General features: G+C 43.4%; 1 protein-coding gene across 5 annotated transcripts in view; it reads left to right on the top strand.

The window, feature by feature from the left end:
• The window catches only part of astn2 (astrotactin 2), a 1,702,785-nt gene that overhangs the window by 623,099 nt on the left and 1,064,503 nt on the right, over positions 1-15,183 (top strand). For 4 of the 5 annotated variants that reach the window (XM_078550333.1, XM_078550331.1, XM_078550330.1 and 1 more), the window contains one exon: positions 6,020-6,124. The exons of the other annotated variant lie outside the window; for it this stretch is intronic. In XM_078550333.1, coding sequence (XP_078406459.1) covers positions 6,020-6,124 — 105 coding nt within the window. The remainder of the gene's footprint in view (positions 1-6,019; positions 6,125-15,183) is intronic. 5 annotated transcript variants of the gene reach the window in all.

Genomic DNA, 15,183 nt, shown 5'->3' with positions numbered 1-15,183 from the left:
TTTGTCACAAAGTTCTTGAATTCTCTTTGTGTTTGTGTTAAGTATTCCTGGACCATATGTTGTTGTTATTATTGTCCTGTGACTGGTTATGAGGTTTTGTGTCAGTTTGGTCAGGTCAGCGTACCTTTTTTCTCTCCCTCCAACAAAAGGGCATTTCTTAATACTTGCCTGAGAATCATGCACTGAGGGCATGAACTTAAACTCCCATCACTCTTGTGCCCCACCCTCACCCTGCCTTCTCACCAAGATAACATCAATATCTTTGTTCTCCTTCCACAATATCAGCAACATTCTACCAACAACTACAGTGTCCTCAGAAAAGGCCATTACACTGTGGGTTGATCTGCAATAGATATCACACTCTCAGTTGCAAAGCAGATTGTCTTCCCTTCCATGAGGCAGTCATATGGTATCTGTCACCTCAGTCATCGAAAGCCCATGTATCTGAGTTAGGATTGGATTCTACTTTCATACCCTCATGATTGACAATCAGGCAATGTCTAGGATCACATAGGAAAAATGATCACTTTGGTGCAGTGCTGGAGGGTTTCTGATGTAAGTGAAACAGTAACTCAGTCTGAGGCATTGGCTGGAATTTTCTGGCCCCCTTGGCGTTGGGCCATGGCGGGTGGGGGGGGATGAGGGTGTGGTGAGAAGCCCGGTTACATGCTGGTGTGAAAGCACAGCAGGATCATCTGATGGTGTCCGCCGTGGCGGAACGCCTATCCTACTGGAGGCCGGCAGTGGACACGCTTTGCACCCCACTAACGGGATGCAAAGTAAGACCCAACCAGAATTGTGCCCCCCCCATGCCAGATTTACCTTTACGTCAGCAGGAAAACACGCTGGCCCAGAACATGTCTGGACAAGTGTGACGTGCAGAAGTCAGGAGTTACCGTTAGGGCCTTGCTCAGATTGTGGACATCCGAGGAGAAGATGATGCTGGAGCCCTACAGCTACTGGACCCTGGAGGAACACGTGCATTGCATGCTGGGTGGATCTCATGCACATGGCTCCGCCGCGAAACAGCTCACGGAAGATGGGAGGTCTCCATTGATGTCTCGGTTCTGCTTCGGAACATCATGGTCTTGGCCATGGGTTGCTACGGGTGATCGGCAAGAATGGGGGGAGAAGAAGGTCTAGCTGTGAGTGGGAGAGAAAGGTGTATGGGGAGGGTGGTGAGGTTGGGAGAGGTGGGAATGATGGTGTCGGGAGGGGGGGTGAGGTTGGGAGGGGGATGAAGGTGTCGGGCGGGGTGATGTTAGAGGAGGGAGTATGGGGAAGAGGAGGTGTAACGGGGAGAATGTGGCAAGTGGGGAGGTAGGTGTAAGGGGAGAGAAAGATGTAAAGGAAGGAGTTTGGAGAGGGTAAGGAGTTCGGAAGGGGAAAGGAGTCTGAGGGGAGGAGGGTTTCAGAGGGGGGAAAGGAGTTGAGGAGGAGGAAGGTGTCCAGGGGGAGTAAGGCGTCCGGGGGGAGGAGGGAAGTCAGTAGAGGGGAGGAGGGAATTCAGAGGGGGAAAGGAGTTCGGAGGGGTGAAGGAGTCCAGGGGGAGGAAATGTCGGGGGGAAGGAAGGTGTCTGCGGGGAGGAGGGAGTAAGGGTGGAGGAGGGATAAAAGGTGGAGGAGGGAGTAAGCAGTGGGGGATGTCCAGGTGAAGATGCAAAGGAGGGGTCTGTGGGGCGGGATGCAGTGAGAGGACTCGTGAAGCCTGTCAATGAAGCTGAAAGACAACATTACACATTATTCAGTGAAAGTGAATATATATTCAGATTATTAAGTGATAAAATGTGTTCACTTGTGCAACCACTTGTCATCAGAATTTCTTAACTTTTCTAGGCATACCACTTCTTCTAAGTGCTGCCTTGGCATCCTCAGCAGGGATGGAGACAGCCTGTGCAATAGTTGGTCCTGTTGCCTTTGATGACTTTGGCATTCGTTCTCTGGAGAGCCAAGGCCTTGAGGGCCCCAGCTTGCTTTGGCTGTCCTCCTGTGAGCCAACCACTCCCTCTGCAGTGACAGAGGATGAGGTTGAAGGGGTCATTGGCAAAGGGGACTCAGATGGAGTGGTCAGTCTCTGAGGCTCCTCAGTGGATGACCTAGGGGTCTCCAGCTGCCGCCCCTCCCTTCGGGTGCCTGAGGGCCCCAGCCTGACTCCTTGAGGGCAAGGAGCATCTGGAAGGACATTGAAGTGCTCAGCTTCCCCCTCACGCTGCTACTACACGAACTCACCCATGGCTACTGCAATGGAGTGCAGATCAGCGCGCATCTCCACGTTCTGCTGGACCCGGGTCTCTATGGTGTCCACCATCCTTCCATTGGAGACCTTCATGCGTGCACATGTGGACACCACTTCATCAGAGAGCAAGCGGATGCACTCCGCCAACTTGCATGCCGCTCTATTGAGGACTTCCAACAGCTCTGCGTGATGTTCCCCGCCTTCTGCTGACTCTCCACGATGAGTTGGAAGGCCAAATCCAGAGGCTCGTCATCTGACTTGTACCTCACAGATGCCTCTTCCTCAGCAGTCCTCCGAGTGTCAGGGAGCTCGGCTGAATCTGCCTCCTCCTGCTGCAGACACGTGTCCGTATGGTGAACACCAGATTGTGAACCCAAGCCTGCTCTAGATCTAGGTCCTGCTGAGGTGTGTGTCCCTGCGCTGGTGGAGGGTGTGGGTAAGCGCTGTGACATGCCTTCCAGGCTGCTTATTTCTAGTTCTTCAAAGGAGGAGGAGTCCTCTTGGCTGGAGATGAAGACATGGATGGAGTGAGGAACTGGCTGACTGAGGGTGTCGGTCGCTTGGCAGAGCTCCCTGTGAACCAAATAGAGATAATTAGTGCATGGCAGCAGAGTCAAAAGCAGGAGAGAGAGCACTCGTTCTTTTCAGAGAGGGATGATGTGGTGCAGGATCCTCACATGGGTGTGCGCCGCCAACCTCACCGTCGCTGCAGGCAGGGTCCATGTCCTCTCCGGTCAGTACAATGGCACACTCCTCAAAGTGAGTGAGGGGCCTAATGTGGGCCCCTCTACCCCCCGGTCTGGGACACCTCCACTGCTAATGTGAGCCAGCTTCTCCTGCATGAAAGCAGATGGAGAGAGTGTGAGCAGGACGCATGGCACTGCGTGGAATATTTGTGTGGTGAGCGGAGATATGGAAGGGATGAGGATGCGAGCTCCAGAGGTTATGAGCCTGATGGAGATGTGAGGGTGTGTGTGAGAGTTGTGGCATTGTCCCATGAGATGTGAGATCCCTGTGGGTGTGTGTTATTGGTTTGAGGGTGTGTGAGTTGAGAGTGATAATGAGAACATTCATCCTTTCTCTGCACTGGATGGCTGACCTTGTCTGTGCTCCAGCGGTGCTGACCGCTGCTGCCACCGCCTCCTAGGCCGGATTGGTGACTCTGGTGGACCTCCTACGGGCAGAGCAGGAATAGAAGACATCATGGTGGCCTTCCGCTGCGTCCAGCAGGTGCCTCAGAGAGGCGTCGCTAAAGTTGGGGGCTGCTGTCTACTTTGCTTTCAGGGTCATTTGACACCTGAAGTAGGCTTGCGCTGTGGGGCCCGGAGCGGGGAAAGGTTGAGGTTACACCGGGGTGGGGGGGGGGGGGGGGGGGGGGGGCGGAGATTGTCGGCAGGGTGGAGAGAGATGGCCCGCCAGCAAACTGGTGTGTTCCCCATGAATGTATTATTAGCGAGACGGGACAGGCTGGGAATGGGACAACAGCCCGCCATTGCGGCCGGCAGGTTAAACAACATTTTTCTCGCCTGCTACTGAACTTTGTGCAAATCTGGGACGATTCCACCCATTGTCTTAAAAATAGGGAAAATAATGTCCGGTGACATATATTTTTTTAAAAGGCCATTTGTTGGATTGTTTGCAATGTTTCCCACTCTCGTACCAACACCCCAGTTCTATATACTGAAGTCTCTCCTGAAGTTAATGGTGGGTGATCTTCAATTCTCCATTCAGCTTAAGTTTTACTGTCAGCCCTTGCACTCCGAGGAGACGCTGAGTAGAAGGTGAAGGTCAGCTTGTTGCTTCCTTATTGGGTGCTAGTTCCTCTGATATGATCTTGCACATCCCTTAGCAGTGAGCCAAGAAGGTGATTCATATGAGTTTGGGACATGACTGTCTGCTCTGCCCTCTTCAACCTACCAGGTGTGCGAGCTGGGGAAAGCAAAGTTCAATTATTGGTCATTTTCTTTCATTGCGGGTCCTTTCATATTCTTCAAGTGCACACTCTCACCGAACTTTTGATTTCTCCCCAAGTTTTCCAGGTTAGAACCAGTCTGTTGACCCCTAGCAGTTCTGTGAATGTTGGCCAATGGTGTGGCTATATGGGCATGTTCATTTAACTCAGGACTAAGGCATGGTTTAATGTTTCATCATAAGGTGGATTCAAAAATCCATGATCTCTTGCTTGAGAGGCATGTTGCAAGGCACATTAAAATAACTATTATTTAAAAGTATCCTTCCTCTGTGTAACTGTGTTTGTACTCTCTTTTGTCCAGAAAAACAAAAAGAACCTATGGTTTAGCTAGCAAGCAGCCAAAAGCAAGCTGCTACTGTCTTTGTTTGTGGCTTCAGCTGAGAGAATGCTCCCGTCCTCCTGCAGTGCATTCAACAAGACACTTAGGAACTAGGCTTCAGCTTTTGGCAAGTTTGACAAGATAATAAGACAGGATGAGCATTTTGCATCTTACTGAGAGAAACTCTTTGTGATTCCACTGCATTGCACAGTTGGAGTTTTCCAGGTTTGCAGTACAGCCAACCAGGCAGTAATCTGGGCCCAACAAACTCACACACAATATGGAGACATCAGTTGTCTCTTGGCTTCTTGTATGCCTGCTGTAGATTGTAGGGAATGGAACACTTTGATTCACAGACTCAGCTCATAAAATTACGTGCAGATTCTGAGAGTGTGTGCAAGGGAAAACACTTTCGAATTACACCTCACTTACAGTCACTCAGCAACTTCTAATGTTTGAGTTAGCTTCAAGTGATAAAATAAAAAAATATAATTCTCATATTTTGGTCTTACTGATCTTAAAAATAAACAGGTTCTTCATTTTCTAAGTCACTTCCATATTGCACTTTAAGAGGGCTGCAATTCAATCAGGGAATCCATAATTTCTGAGCCTCCTTTCTCTTTTGCATGCCTCTCCTTTTAGAGGGCCAGTGGGAAAAGAGGAACTTGCTTCATTACCAACCATCACTCAGTGCCCAGGAGAAAACAGTGCCTGAAGCTCACTGGGTGTAGAGTTTGACTCTGTTGTGAGTTGGATATTGCAGGTTCTGGGAGACCATGCCCCGGCCATCCAAACGCTATCAGTTTTAAGGCTTCTCCAGTTAAATGATGTCAGTCAGTTTCTAGCCTGTCCCTTGTGAGCATGGGCCTCCAACACAAAACTGTCCCTAATTTGGCATTATTTGGCATTGTCACCCTGACAGGAATGAGATGGTTGTTGTGGGAGCAGAAAAATTACGCATTGGGGTAGAAGGTGAAGATCATTTGAAGTTGGATTTGAGGCATATGTTTAGGTAGAGTTGGGGGAGCATTGCTCTGTACCTAGTTGTGCTGTACCGGACCCAAGAATGCTTGATACTGGCACTTGGTGATGTGCAATGGAAACTACCATCTAAATGAGCACAAAGTAAGTGTTTTACGATTTAGTAATGTTGTCCATATTTATTTGTTGTAAGACTCCTTCCTGGTAGTCCTCTGTGCACAAAATAGATTCCTACATTGTAGATCTTTGCTTGTAATGGTTGTAGGCGGTTGGAACTATGTAACAGTTCAGCTCTATTGGTCAGTCCTTCCACTTGCAATCCCTGAACTTTTAAATTCCAAAGTTATGGCTACACCAATGCCATTTTTTGATTTGCCTCAACTTTCCTTTCTGCTTCACCCTTGGGGTTGACCTGGCTTATGGGCCTTGACTTTTCATTAGCTTCCTGAATTTAACAAAAGGATGCAATTTATCTATAGTGGGTCAAGTAGCTGTGTTTCTTTATTTCTAGGTGTCAGTGGAATCCTAAGAGCAGAAGAGGATTCTGGGACAGAAGCCGATGATGAGACACATCTCACCTTCTACTCAGAACATAGAGGCAGGCGAAGAAGCAAAGGTAATTCGATATTCAACATGTCTCTGCAACCTCATGAAATTGCAAACAGAAATGAGACTGGTGGTCAAGTTCGCGATTTTAGTTTAATTTAGCAGATATAAGAAGGCAGCACATTTTAATTTTAGCCATTTGCCTGCTACGAAAGAAAAATGTTTGTCCAAGTCTTTTTTATCTCAGTGTGAAACACAAACCTGTTGACTCCAACTCATCTTTAAAGTGTGGCAATTCAACACTAGCAAATTTCAGAATAGTCCAGTCTTTTTCGTCAAATGTATGGCATGCGATTTGTGGAAAATGATAAACAAATATATGTCTAGGTTTTTGTCAGCAATTTATGCTGAAGTACACTTAAAGTTAATATTTATACAGATGCTGGTGCTGTACGAGCTTGTTCGAAACTGGCTTGAACACACTGTAAATAGTATGCCCGCTCAACATTGTGCCTTTAACATTAACTGGGGAGATTAATTCTACAGTGTTGTTGAATTGGCCTTCGAAAAGCACCAACAGGTCTCTAAGGGAAAGGTGAAGGAAGACCATAAGAGGAAAGGGAAATTCAGAAGGCTGGTGATAGAAGTTAAACAGACTGATGTTACTTGTTAGCACCAAGTTTCCTTGTCCTCATCTCTACAAAACTACAAATTAACGAGTCCATGGTTCGTTGGGAAATTTTCCAGACTGATAGACATCAACACACATATAATGCACTCTGGTTTTTATTTACTGTGTTTGAATTAAGATACCATTATATTCTGCTTTTGACCTTGTTCTAGTTTTGGCTGAGGACTACACTGTGTGTTTCCTAACATCCAGAATGGCAACACCCTAATCACACAGGAGACCTTGAAATTCCAAGGCCCTTTTCAGCTGGTATACAGATCCCCTGGGAATTCTTCCACAGAATTCCAAGGTCCGAACGTTAAATTTCATTCCTTCAGTGAAAAAGCTTGCTGAACCTAAAATGGCTTCCTGCAGCATTAATTTAGTAGATGTGCTGTTCACTGAAACAGGGAGGCATAGAAGTAAAAATATATATATAAAAACAAAAAACTGCGGATGCTGGAAATCCAAAACAAAAACAGAATTACCTGGAAAAACTCAGCAGGTCTGGCAGCATCGGCGGAGAAGTTCCAGGTTCAATCATTGCCCTGTGTTAATTTTATTTAAAGTGCTGCAAAGGGAAGGGAGGTTAAAACAATTAGTCAGGGTTCCTGCTGCTGAACCTTTGGTAAAGGTCTCAGAGAGTGACAGGTACCCATGACAATGCACAAGTCTGAGACTTCAGGAGGGGAGAGAATTGTCTTCATCCAAATTCCACAACACAGCAGGGGGTCAGTGAATAGTAACCAATACTGCCAACATTGATTGATTTAATCCTTCCTAACCTGGACACGCTGGGGCCAATGAAAGTACCCTGACTGTAATCCTGCGTCAAATCATTCAGCACAGACTAGAAATCAAATCTGGAACCTCCCTGACCTGTTTGGCTTAGTTGCTCAATGGATCAACTCACTGAGCCGTATAGTGCTGATAGGGGAGCCTAACACCCATGTTTTTCTTCAGATGGAACCTGATGTAGACTTATCTGGGGTCTGATTTACTCTTTGAATGTCAGTTCAATTGGATGAGTAAGTTGCCAGTGGCAGATTATCCTATCCATTTATGCAAATACTTCTGTGCTAAATGATAATATCAACTATTCACATCACAACTTGAACCAGCAGTGATCCACTTGTCAAATGTGAGGCCCTGCTTGATAGCAATTAGCTTTAAGTAGCCACTTGCCCTGAAGTAACCTCAGTTAATTTTAAGATTGCCAGTCTGAAAATAAATTGTGGGAATCACAGAGGAGGAAGCTACGTCTAAGGTGATCTGAATTAAATTCTAAAGACAAGATTCATGCACTTTTGGAAATGCATTTTAATGTGCAAATATTCAACAATGTTGGGGGTTACAACAAGCCGTCGTTCAGTGCTACCTATCCTGAAGCTATCCAGGCAAGGGGAATGGACATATTATTATAAATGAGCCAACTGCCAACGAGATTGCTTGTGCTTATGACTACAAAAGAAGAAACATATTCTTTATTCATCTTTACTGTGATGATACTTTTTAAAAAAAAATGCCCTTTCTTACTTGTTCGTTCTCCTCCATTCATGAGGCGTCTGAATTTCACTGAGATTGTTAATCCTAGATCATTGCTAATGTTCTCCAGAAAAAAAAGCTGCCACAAAATAGATACTGCACAGTTTTGCCTCCCACCTAGAGGAAAATACCAAAGGTTTCACTTGTCCACCTCCTCACTTGGTGAGGATCGATCAAACCCTGTGCTCATCCCACTCAATGGAACACAGCACCAGTGATATTCAGTGTCACCACATTATAAGTGTTCATTGTTTCAGTGCTGTTCTGTTGAGTCTTTAAAAAAAAAAATTCTTTCTTGGGATGTGGCCATTTCTTGCAAAGCAGGAATTTATTGCCCACCAGGTTCCCGAATTGGAGGTGGTAAGCAGCTTTCTTGAACTGCCGCAGTTCATGTGGTGAAGTTCCCATGGTACTATTAGACAAGAAGTTCCAGAATTTTAACCTAGTGATGATGAAAGATCAGTGATATATACCAAGGCAAAGTGCTATGTGATTTAGCGGGCAACTTGGGGACTTGTTGGAGTGAAGGCCATTGCTGAAGCAACTGACCATGTTTCAGCCTCGAACACTGTTTTGACTAACTCTTGCAGCAATGTCCTGGGGCTGGGATGCTTGGCCTCCAGCTACCACAACCATCTTCCTTCATACCACATTTGATTCTGGCCACTGCAGAGTTTTTCCCCAACTAGAACATCTTGGTGTCAAGGACTGTCACTTCCACCTCACCTCTAGAATTCAGCTGTTATGTTATGTCCATGTTAAGATAAGCATGTAATGAAGCTTAAAGCTGACACTGATCCTTACTGAATCCAAACTAAGCAACATTTGGCAGGTTGTTGACGGGTAAGTGCCACATCATATCACTGTTAATGACTCCTTCCATTACATTACATTCCCATTACGTGGAAAGAGAAGGTGGTAATTGGTTGGGTTGGATTTGTAATGCTTTTGCTGGACAAGGCTTTTCCAGGCAATTTTTTCGCATTTTTGGAGTTCTACTGGAACGACTTGGCTAGGGCTGCAGCTAGTTCTGGAGCTCAGGTCCTCAGCACTACAGCTAGGATGTTGCCAGGGCCCTTCACAGCCTGAAGTTCAGTTACGCATTCAAAACAAGCCTCCTATTGATAGCATCAGCACACATTGTTTGGCGTGAATGGTGTGTTAATAATGTTTTACAATTTATAGTTTAAAAGATTTTTTGATAGTAAGATGGTTGAGATGGCTTTGCAGTGTTAGCCGTTCATCATGAGATTCTCAAAGACCAATATGTAAAGTAAACCAAAAATCAGTGGATTTTGTGTTTGACCTGAGAAGAGAAACAAATTCATTATCTAGACCAAAATTACTAGAGGTGAATTGTTAACCAAAGTGAACTGAAAAGGGAATATGCAAGATGCATTTCAGAGAACTGTTTTCTTTCAGTTTTAATTTTTCAAAGATACTTATTTACTCTGGTCGCACTCCATTTATTTTTCCAGTAATGGCTGTGAATTTATGTGTTCTGTGTGGAAATAATGATGAGCCATTCATAAATACATATGAAACATTTGTGAATTTATTCAAACAAATTAGATTTAATTAAAACTCACAGCAGTTTGTGCATTTTCTGGGATAATCTTCAACATCAATGGCACCTCTTAGATTTGTGGACAGATCTGGTGATCAGTATTAGCTTCCCAAGATCACAGTATATGCAAGTTGCTGAAGGAATGGTTTCAAAAGTTGAACGGTCACGAACTTAACGCAGTCCTCAGCCAATTATTTTCTTGTCACAATTTTTCAATTCTTTTCCAGAACTGGATGTTGATGCAGTTATATATTTTTATAAATATACTGTTATATATTTTGTGTGTTTCCGTACTGTGGGCTGTGTTCTTTGAACAGAAGGTCAACGTGACAGCTTTGGGGATAATTTTAAATTATCCATCTCATGGGAAAAAATGTATAGCGTCAGATAGACCACCTGCTTTATATTCCACCCAATTTTACTTTCCACTGAAATGAATAGACTTTGCTGCACATTGTGAATGGGAATGCTTGATCTCATAACTGTTTTGCTTTCTCAAGAAGCCATCGCCCCAGCTATTGTTGATGGGGGAATCAGGGAAGACCAGGAATAGTGTGAACTGAAGGGGTGGGAGGATGTGAGAAGAGGGCTGACGCGAGTTGGGAGAAGGAACAGAGAATAAATCTGTCAGCATGAATTGAAGAATGGAGAGGTGAAAACAAAATAGAACCTAGATTTTAAAAATGCTCTATATGATATCAGGGCATCCCAAAACACTTCACCATGAAAAAAGTATTTTAAAATTGTAGGCACTGTTGTAATGTAAGGAAAAGTGGCAGCTAATTTGTACGCAGAAAAGTCTCACAAACAACAGTGAGACAATCAGCTGACAGTGCTGCATTCCCTTGGTATGGAACTGAAGCATCATTTTAAGTTATGACTCAGGCTTGAACTCATGACCTTCTGACTCAGAGGCAGCAGTCCTTACACAGGGCCTAGGCTGGTGAACAGAATACCAGCATGAACTTAGTGGAGGAAGGAACAATATTAGTACACAGCAAGATCCCATTAGTAATAAATGATAATGACCAGATAATCTATTTTTGTGATGCTGATTGAGGAATATTTGTCAGGACACTGGTGCTAACTTTCCTGCTCTTCAAAATAGTGCCATGGGATGTCATATCTACTTCAGAAGGCAGAGAGGCCTGAGTTTAATTTATCAGTTCAAAGACACAACATCTGACGATGCAGAATTCCCTCTGTTTTGAACTGAAACATCAGCTTGGATTTTGAGTTCAAGTCTCTAGAATGGAACCTAAACCCACGACCTTTTGACTTAGGCAAGAATGCTGCCGTTGCCTTGGCACCAACTTTAAATATCATTGCACTATATTGGGGTTTGCAGCTTTTTTGGAGGTGCTGATCAGTTATTGCTTGGTATGCATGTGTATGGCACATTCAGGAGCATACATCAATAGAGTAATCTTCGGGATTGTCATGAAGCTATTAATGTATATAATATTATTGAAAAATACTTTTCATTTAAAAAAGAAGTTTAGTCTGTGAGTGTGTCTTAATTGGATTAAAGCCAGCTAGTCTGGGTGCTTTGATGTGTACTAGTTTTGATATGTAAGAGAGATAGCATGCATTTGCATTTTTGAATAAAGTATTCAAGAAGTGGGGTGAAAAATGATACCTGTCTAGCAGATAACAAGCCATATGTTTATATTACTAATAAAATTGGTACTATGAAAGGGGTTTTATTGTTAGAGCGGTTTAGTTCAGAGGTTGTTGATGCAATGAGAATTAACATTCAGTGGGCAGTGGTAGGTATAACTTTAGCAGTTTTTGTATGTGCAGAGCAGAGACAATGTGAGATCAAAAGGCAGCTGTAAGCCTCCAACTGGTTCCACAGGAACCAAAGTGAAAAGAACCTCATTTTGAATTTGTACGGTGAAAATGCTTTGCCTGATGTGCGGTTAAGTCTATGGGTTGCTGTTGCCTTAACAGAAATTAGTTTGGGTATTTGTTAGAAGTTATGATAGTAGTAATTTGTAGCCATGTGTATATATATTTTAACCTGTGTAAGTTAATAAAATGTTTCATTTAGTTTAATGTAAAACCTCGAGAACTGGTGGTCTGATTCCTGAATTTAGAGTCGCATCTCAAATATAACACTTAAAATTATAGGCTATGTCAGCTTAAAGTTTCCCTCTGGGATTTTTAAATAACTCAGCTGTACCAACTGAATCGGCCATAACAGGAATAGAAGGTCAAAACAGCAAGACTCTAGGACTGAGAGGTTAAAACAGGGAGACTTTGGAACTGAGAGGTTTAGTGAGATTTCAGGTCTCAAAGGTTTAAACAGTGAGATATTGAGACTGAAAGGTTTAAACAGAGTGCAGCCAGGAGCCAAGCAGTGCTCACATTCAGAATTAAAAATCAAGGTGTGACATCACAAGGCAGCAAACAGGTGATTGGCTGATGGGTATTTTCTATTCATCTTATCTAAACTAGGTAATTTCAATTGTGGTAAGAGTTTTTGTTATGTGTTCCAGGTCTAGATGGAGTTCTTTGGGGTTTGCCTATTTTCCTTGAGTAAGCTGCTCATGACTGTAATTTGTGAAAATCATTATTATTTATTTACAACTTTAAGTACACCTTAGGAACTCTGCACGAGGTTGGACATCTCCTCCCTCCAGATCCCTGTTACTTAGTCATGTGTCATTACATCATGTTTACATCAGATGATTATGATGTTAATCCTTTACTCTGCATTCTCCCTTCCAAGCATTCATCCCAACTATATACATCCTCTTACATCTCCCCGCGTAGTCTCAGACTTCACCAAGTTAGTCCCTGACCAATCTCTCTGATCTTGTTCTGATCTCTTTCTGAGGTTGAGGACAATTTGCACTCTCTCTTTGTTCATTATGAGTGTCGTTCTCTTCGGTGGTTGTAGAGCTTTGCCTTGTTTTTTGTTCCTTATCTCCATCCATATCTTAATGGTAAGCCCAAGCTTCTATTGGCTTTATTTCCAAAGATAATAAACATTGTGGTTTCTCCTCATGCATCCCTGGTCTGTCTCAAACCCTGTAAAATCTTGGTTGTGGAGCTCTTTCAATTATTGTGCCTTCTTTCTGTTGGTCTGATATCCATACTTTCTCCCCGGGCTGTAGCACTGATAAGTCTTGTGCTCTGTGCCTGAAGTTAAAATTATGAGCTTGCTTGTGTCTCTGTTCCTCCTCATACTTCCTCCTCACATATTCAAAATGATATTTCTAGTTTCTGTTGCAGAGCTGGAAGTTTTGTTTTCAGCCATCTTCCCATTAACAGCTCTGATGGTGAGAACCCATTTTGTAGTGATGAGGTTCGATGACTAAGGAGGATTAAGTTGAGATCTTCATTCCTCTTCATTAAGTCTTTGATGGCTCGAACGCCTCTCTCAGCTTCTCCATTTGCTTGAGGATAGCGAGGTGAGCTACACATTTGAATGAATCCATCTTCCTTCGCAAAGTTGTGGAATAATTCTTTAACAAATTGTGGACCATTGTCTGACACTATGATGTTGGGGATGCCATGTGTTGCATAGATTGTCATCAGTAAATCAATGACTGCTTTCACCATGACTCTGTGCAATCTGTTCACTTTAATCCATCTGGAGTAATAAACAATGACAATAAGAAATACCACCTTTAAAATCAAATAAATCCATTCTCAGGGGCTCCAACAACCTTGATGGAAAAGTAGAAGGTGACAGTGGTTCTCTTTGCTCTTGCTGTTCACTGCACATATAAGGCAATTCAAAATTAGTTCTTCCATAGAACGAATAATGACTAGCCACCAGACTGATAGCTGGGCTCTTGCTCGACATTTTCCTATCTCTAAGTGATCTTGATGAACTAGTTGGAGAATGCCAGTCGAAGTGTTCTCAGGGCAATTATTTTGTCATTAAAAACTAGGAGATCATCAATGATTGTGAGGTGCTATCCCTGTTCAAAGTTCTGTTGTAGTACTATGTTGTTAGAAGGATAGTTTGGCCGTCCTTCCAGACAGTTTTCCTTTATCTGGACACATTCATTATCTTGCTGTTGTGCTTGTTTTATCTCCTGCAGCTTCTTTGCAGTAGCCAGTACATGTTTGGTAATGAATTATATACATGCTTCCACCTCCAGCTTTCATCTGGTGCTTCCCTTGAACACACTCAGTTACTGAATCATATCTCACTGGATTCAGTCTGAAGCATTGAATTCTAGGCAACATTTTGGCAGTCTCCATGTTCAGAAGAGCGACTAATGGCTTATAGTCAGTTTCAATTTCAAACCACAATCCCATTACATAGCTTGAGAACTTCTCACATGCCCACGTTGCTGCCAAAGTTGTTTCCTCGTCAACTGTAGCATATCTTTTCCTGTGTCTGTGTGTGATCTTGAGGTGTAATAAACTGGTCTAAACTTACCATCTTTTCATAGATGGAATAAAACTGCACCCAGACCTTTAGATGATACATCTGCTGTTACTATGGTCAGCAGTACTGGATTGTAATATGCTAACATTTCAGGAGAAATTTGAAGGTTTTTGATATTTTCAAAAGCATTTTGCTGGTCCACATTCCAGCCTCAATAGCTATCTTAACATTCATTGGTTTCTGCCAAATTTGGTAGGAACTTGCCAACATGATTGACCATTCCTAGGAATCTTTGTTGGCCTGTAATGTTCCTGCGTTGTGGAAACTTTCTAATCACCTTTGTTTTCTGTGGGTCACCTGTTATTCCTGAGGCTTGCATGATGTGCCCTAAGAATTTAATTGTTTTGTAAATTTACATTTTTTGTTCAATGTCAAACCTGCATCCTGTTAAACTTTCAGGATTGCTCTCACACTACGGTCATGCTCTTCCCTCATGGAGCCATGTATAAGTATGTCATCCATTTGGAATATTGCTTCTTCCATGCTTTCTAGGGTCGGGACATTGTTCTCTGGAGTATTTTTGGAGCAGATGCAATTCCAAATGGTAATCTATTAAAGCAATAATGACTGAATGGTGTTATAAAAGTGGTCAGAAGTCTGGATTCTTTGTCCAGAGACAGCTGCCAAAATCTGCTGTTTGCATCTAAATTTGGGAATAGGGTACTTTTAGCTAGCTCGGCATGACTCTCATCCACTGATGTCATTTGGTAGTTGGTGCACTTTTCTCCATTTCATCGAGATGTTCCAGTGAGAAAGAAAGACTCGAGGAGATTATCCCAACTAAGGAAGTTAAAGATGGCATGAAATCGAAAGAAAAAGCGTTGATTTCCATGATGATTAGTGGCAGTTCAGGAGATTGGACAGAATACAAAAACCAACAAATAATGACTAAAAAAAAAGAGGGAGAACTTAAGGTATGAAAGAAAGCTATCAAGA

Source organism: Cetorhinus maximus, chromosome 10 (genome assembly GCF_964194155.1).
Source record: "Cetorhinus maximus chromosome 10, sCetMax3.hap1.1, whole genome shotgun sequence".
Classification (NCBI taxonomy): Eukaryota; Metazoa; Chordata; class Chondrichthyes; order Lamniformes; family Cetorhinidae; genus Cetorhinus; species Cetorhinus maximus.
Note: the sequence above shows the minus strand (reverse complement) of the source record. Positions and strands in the feature narration are given on the sequence as shown.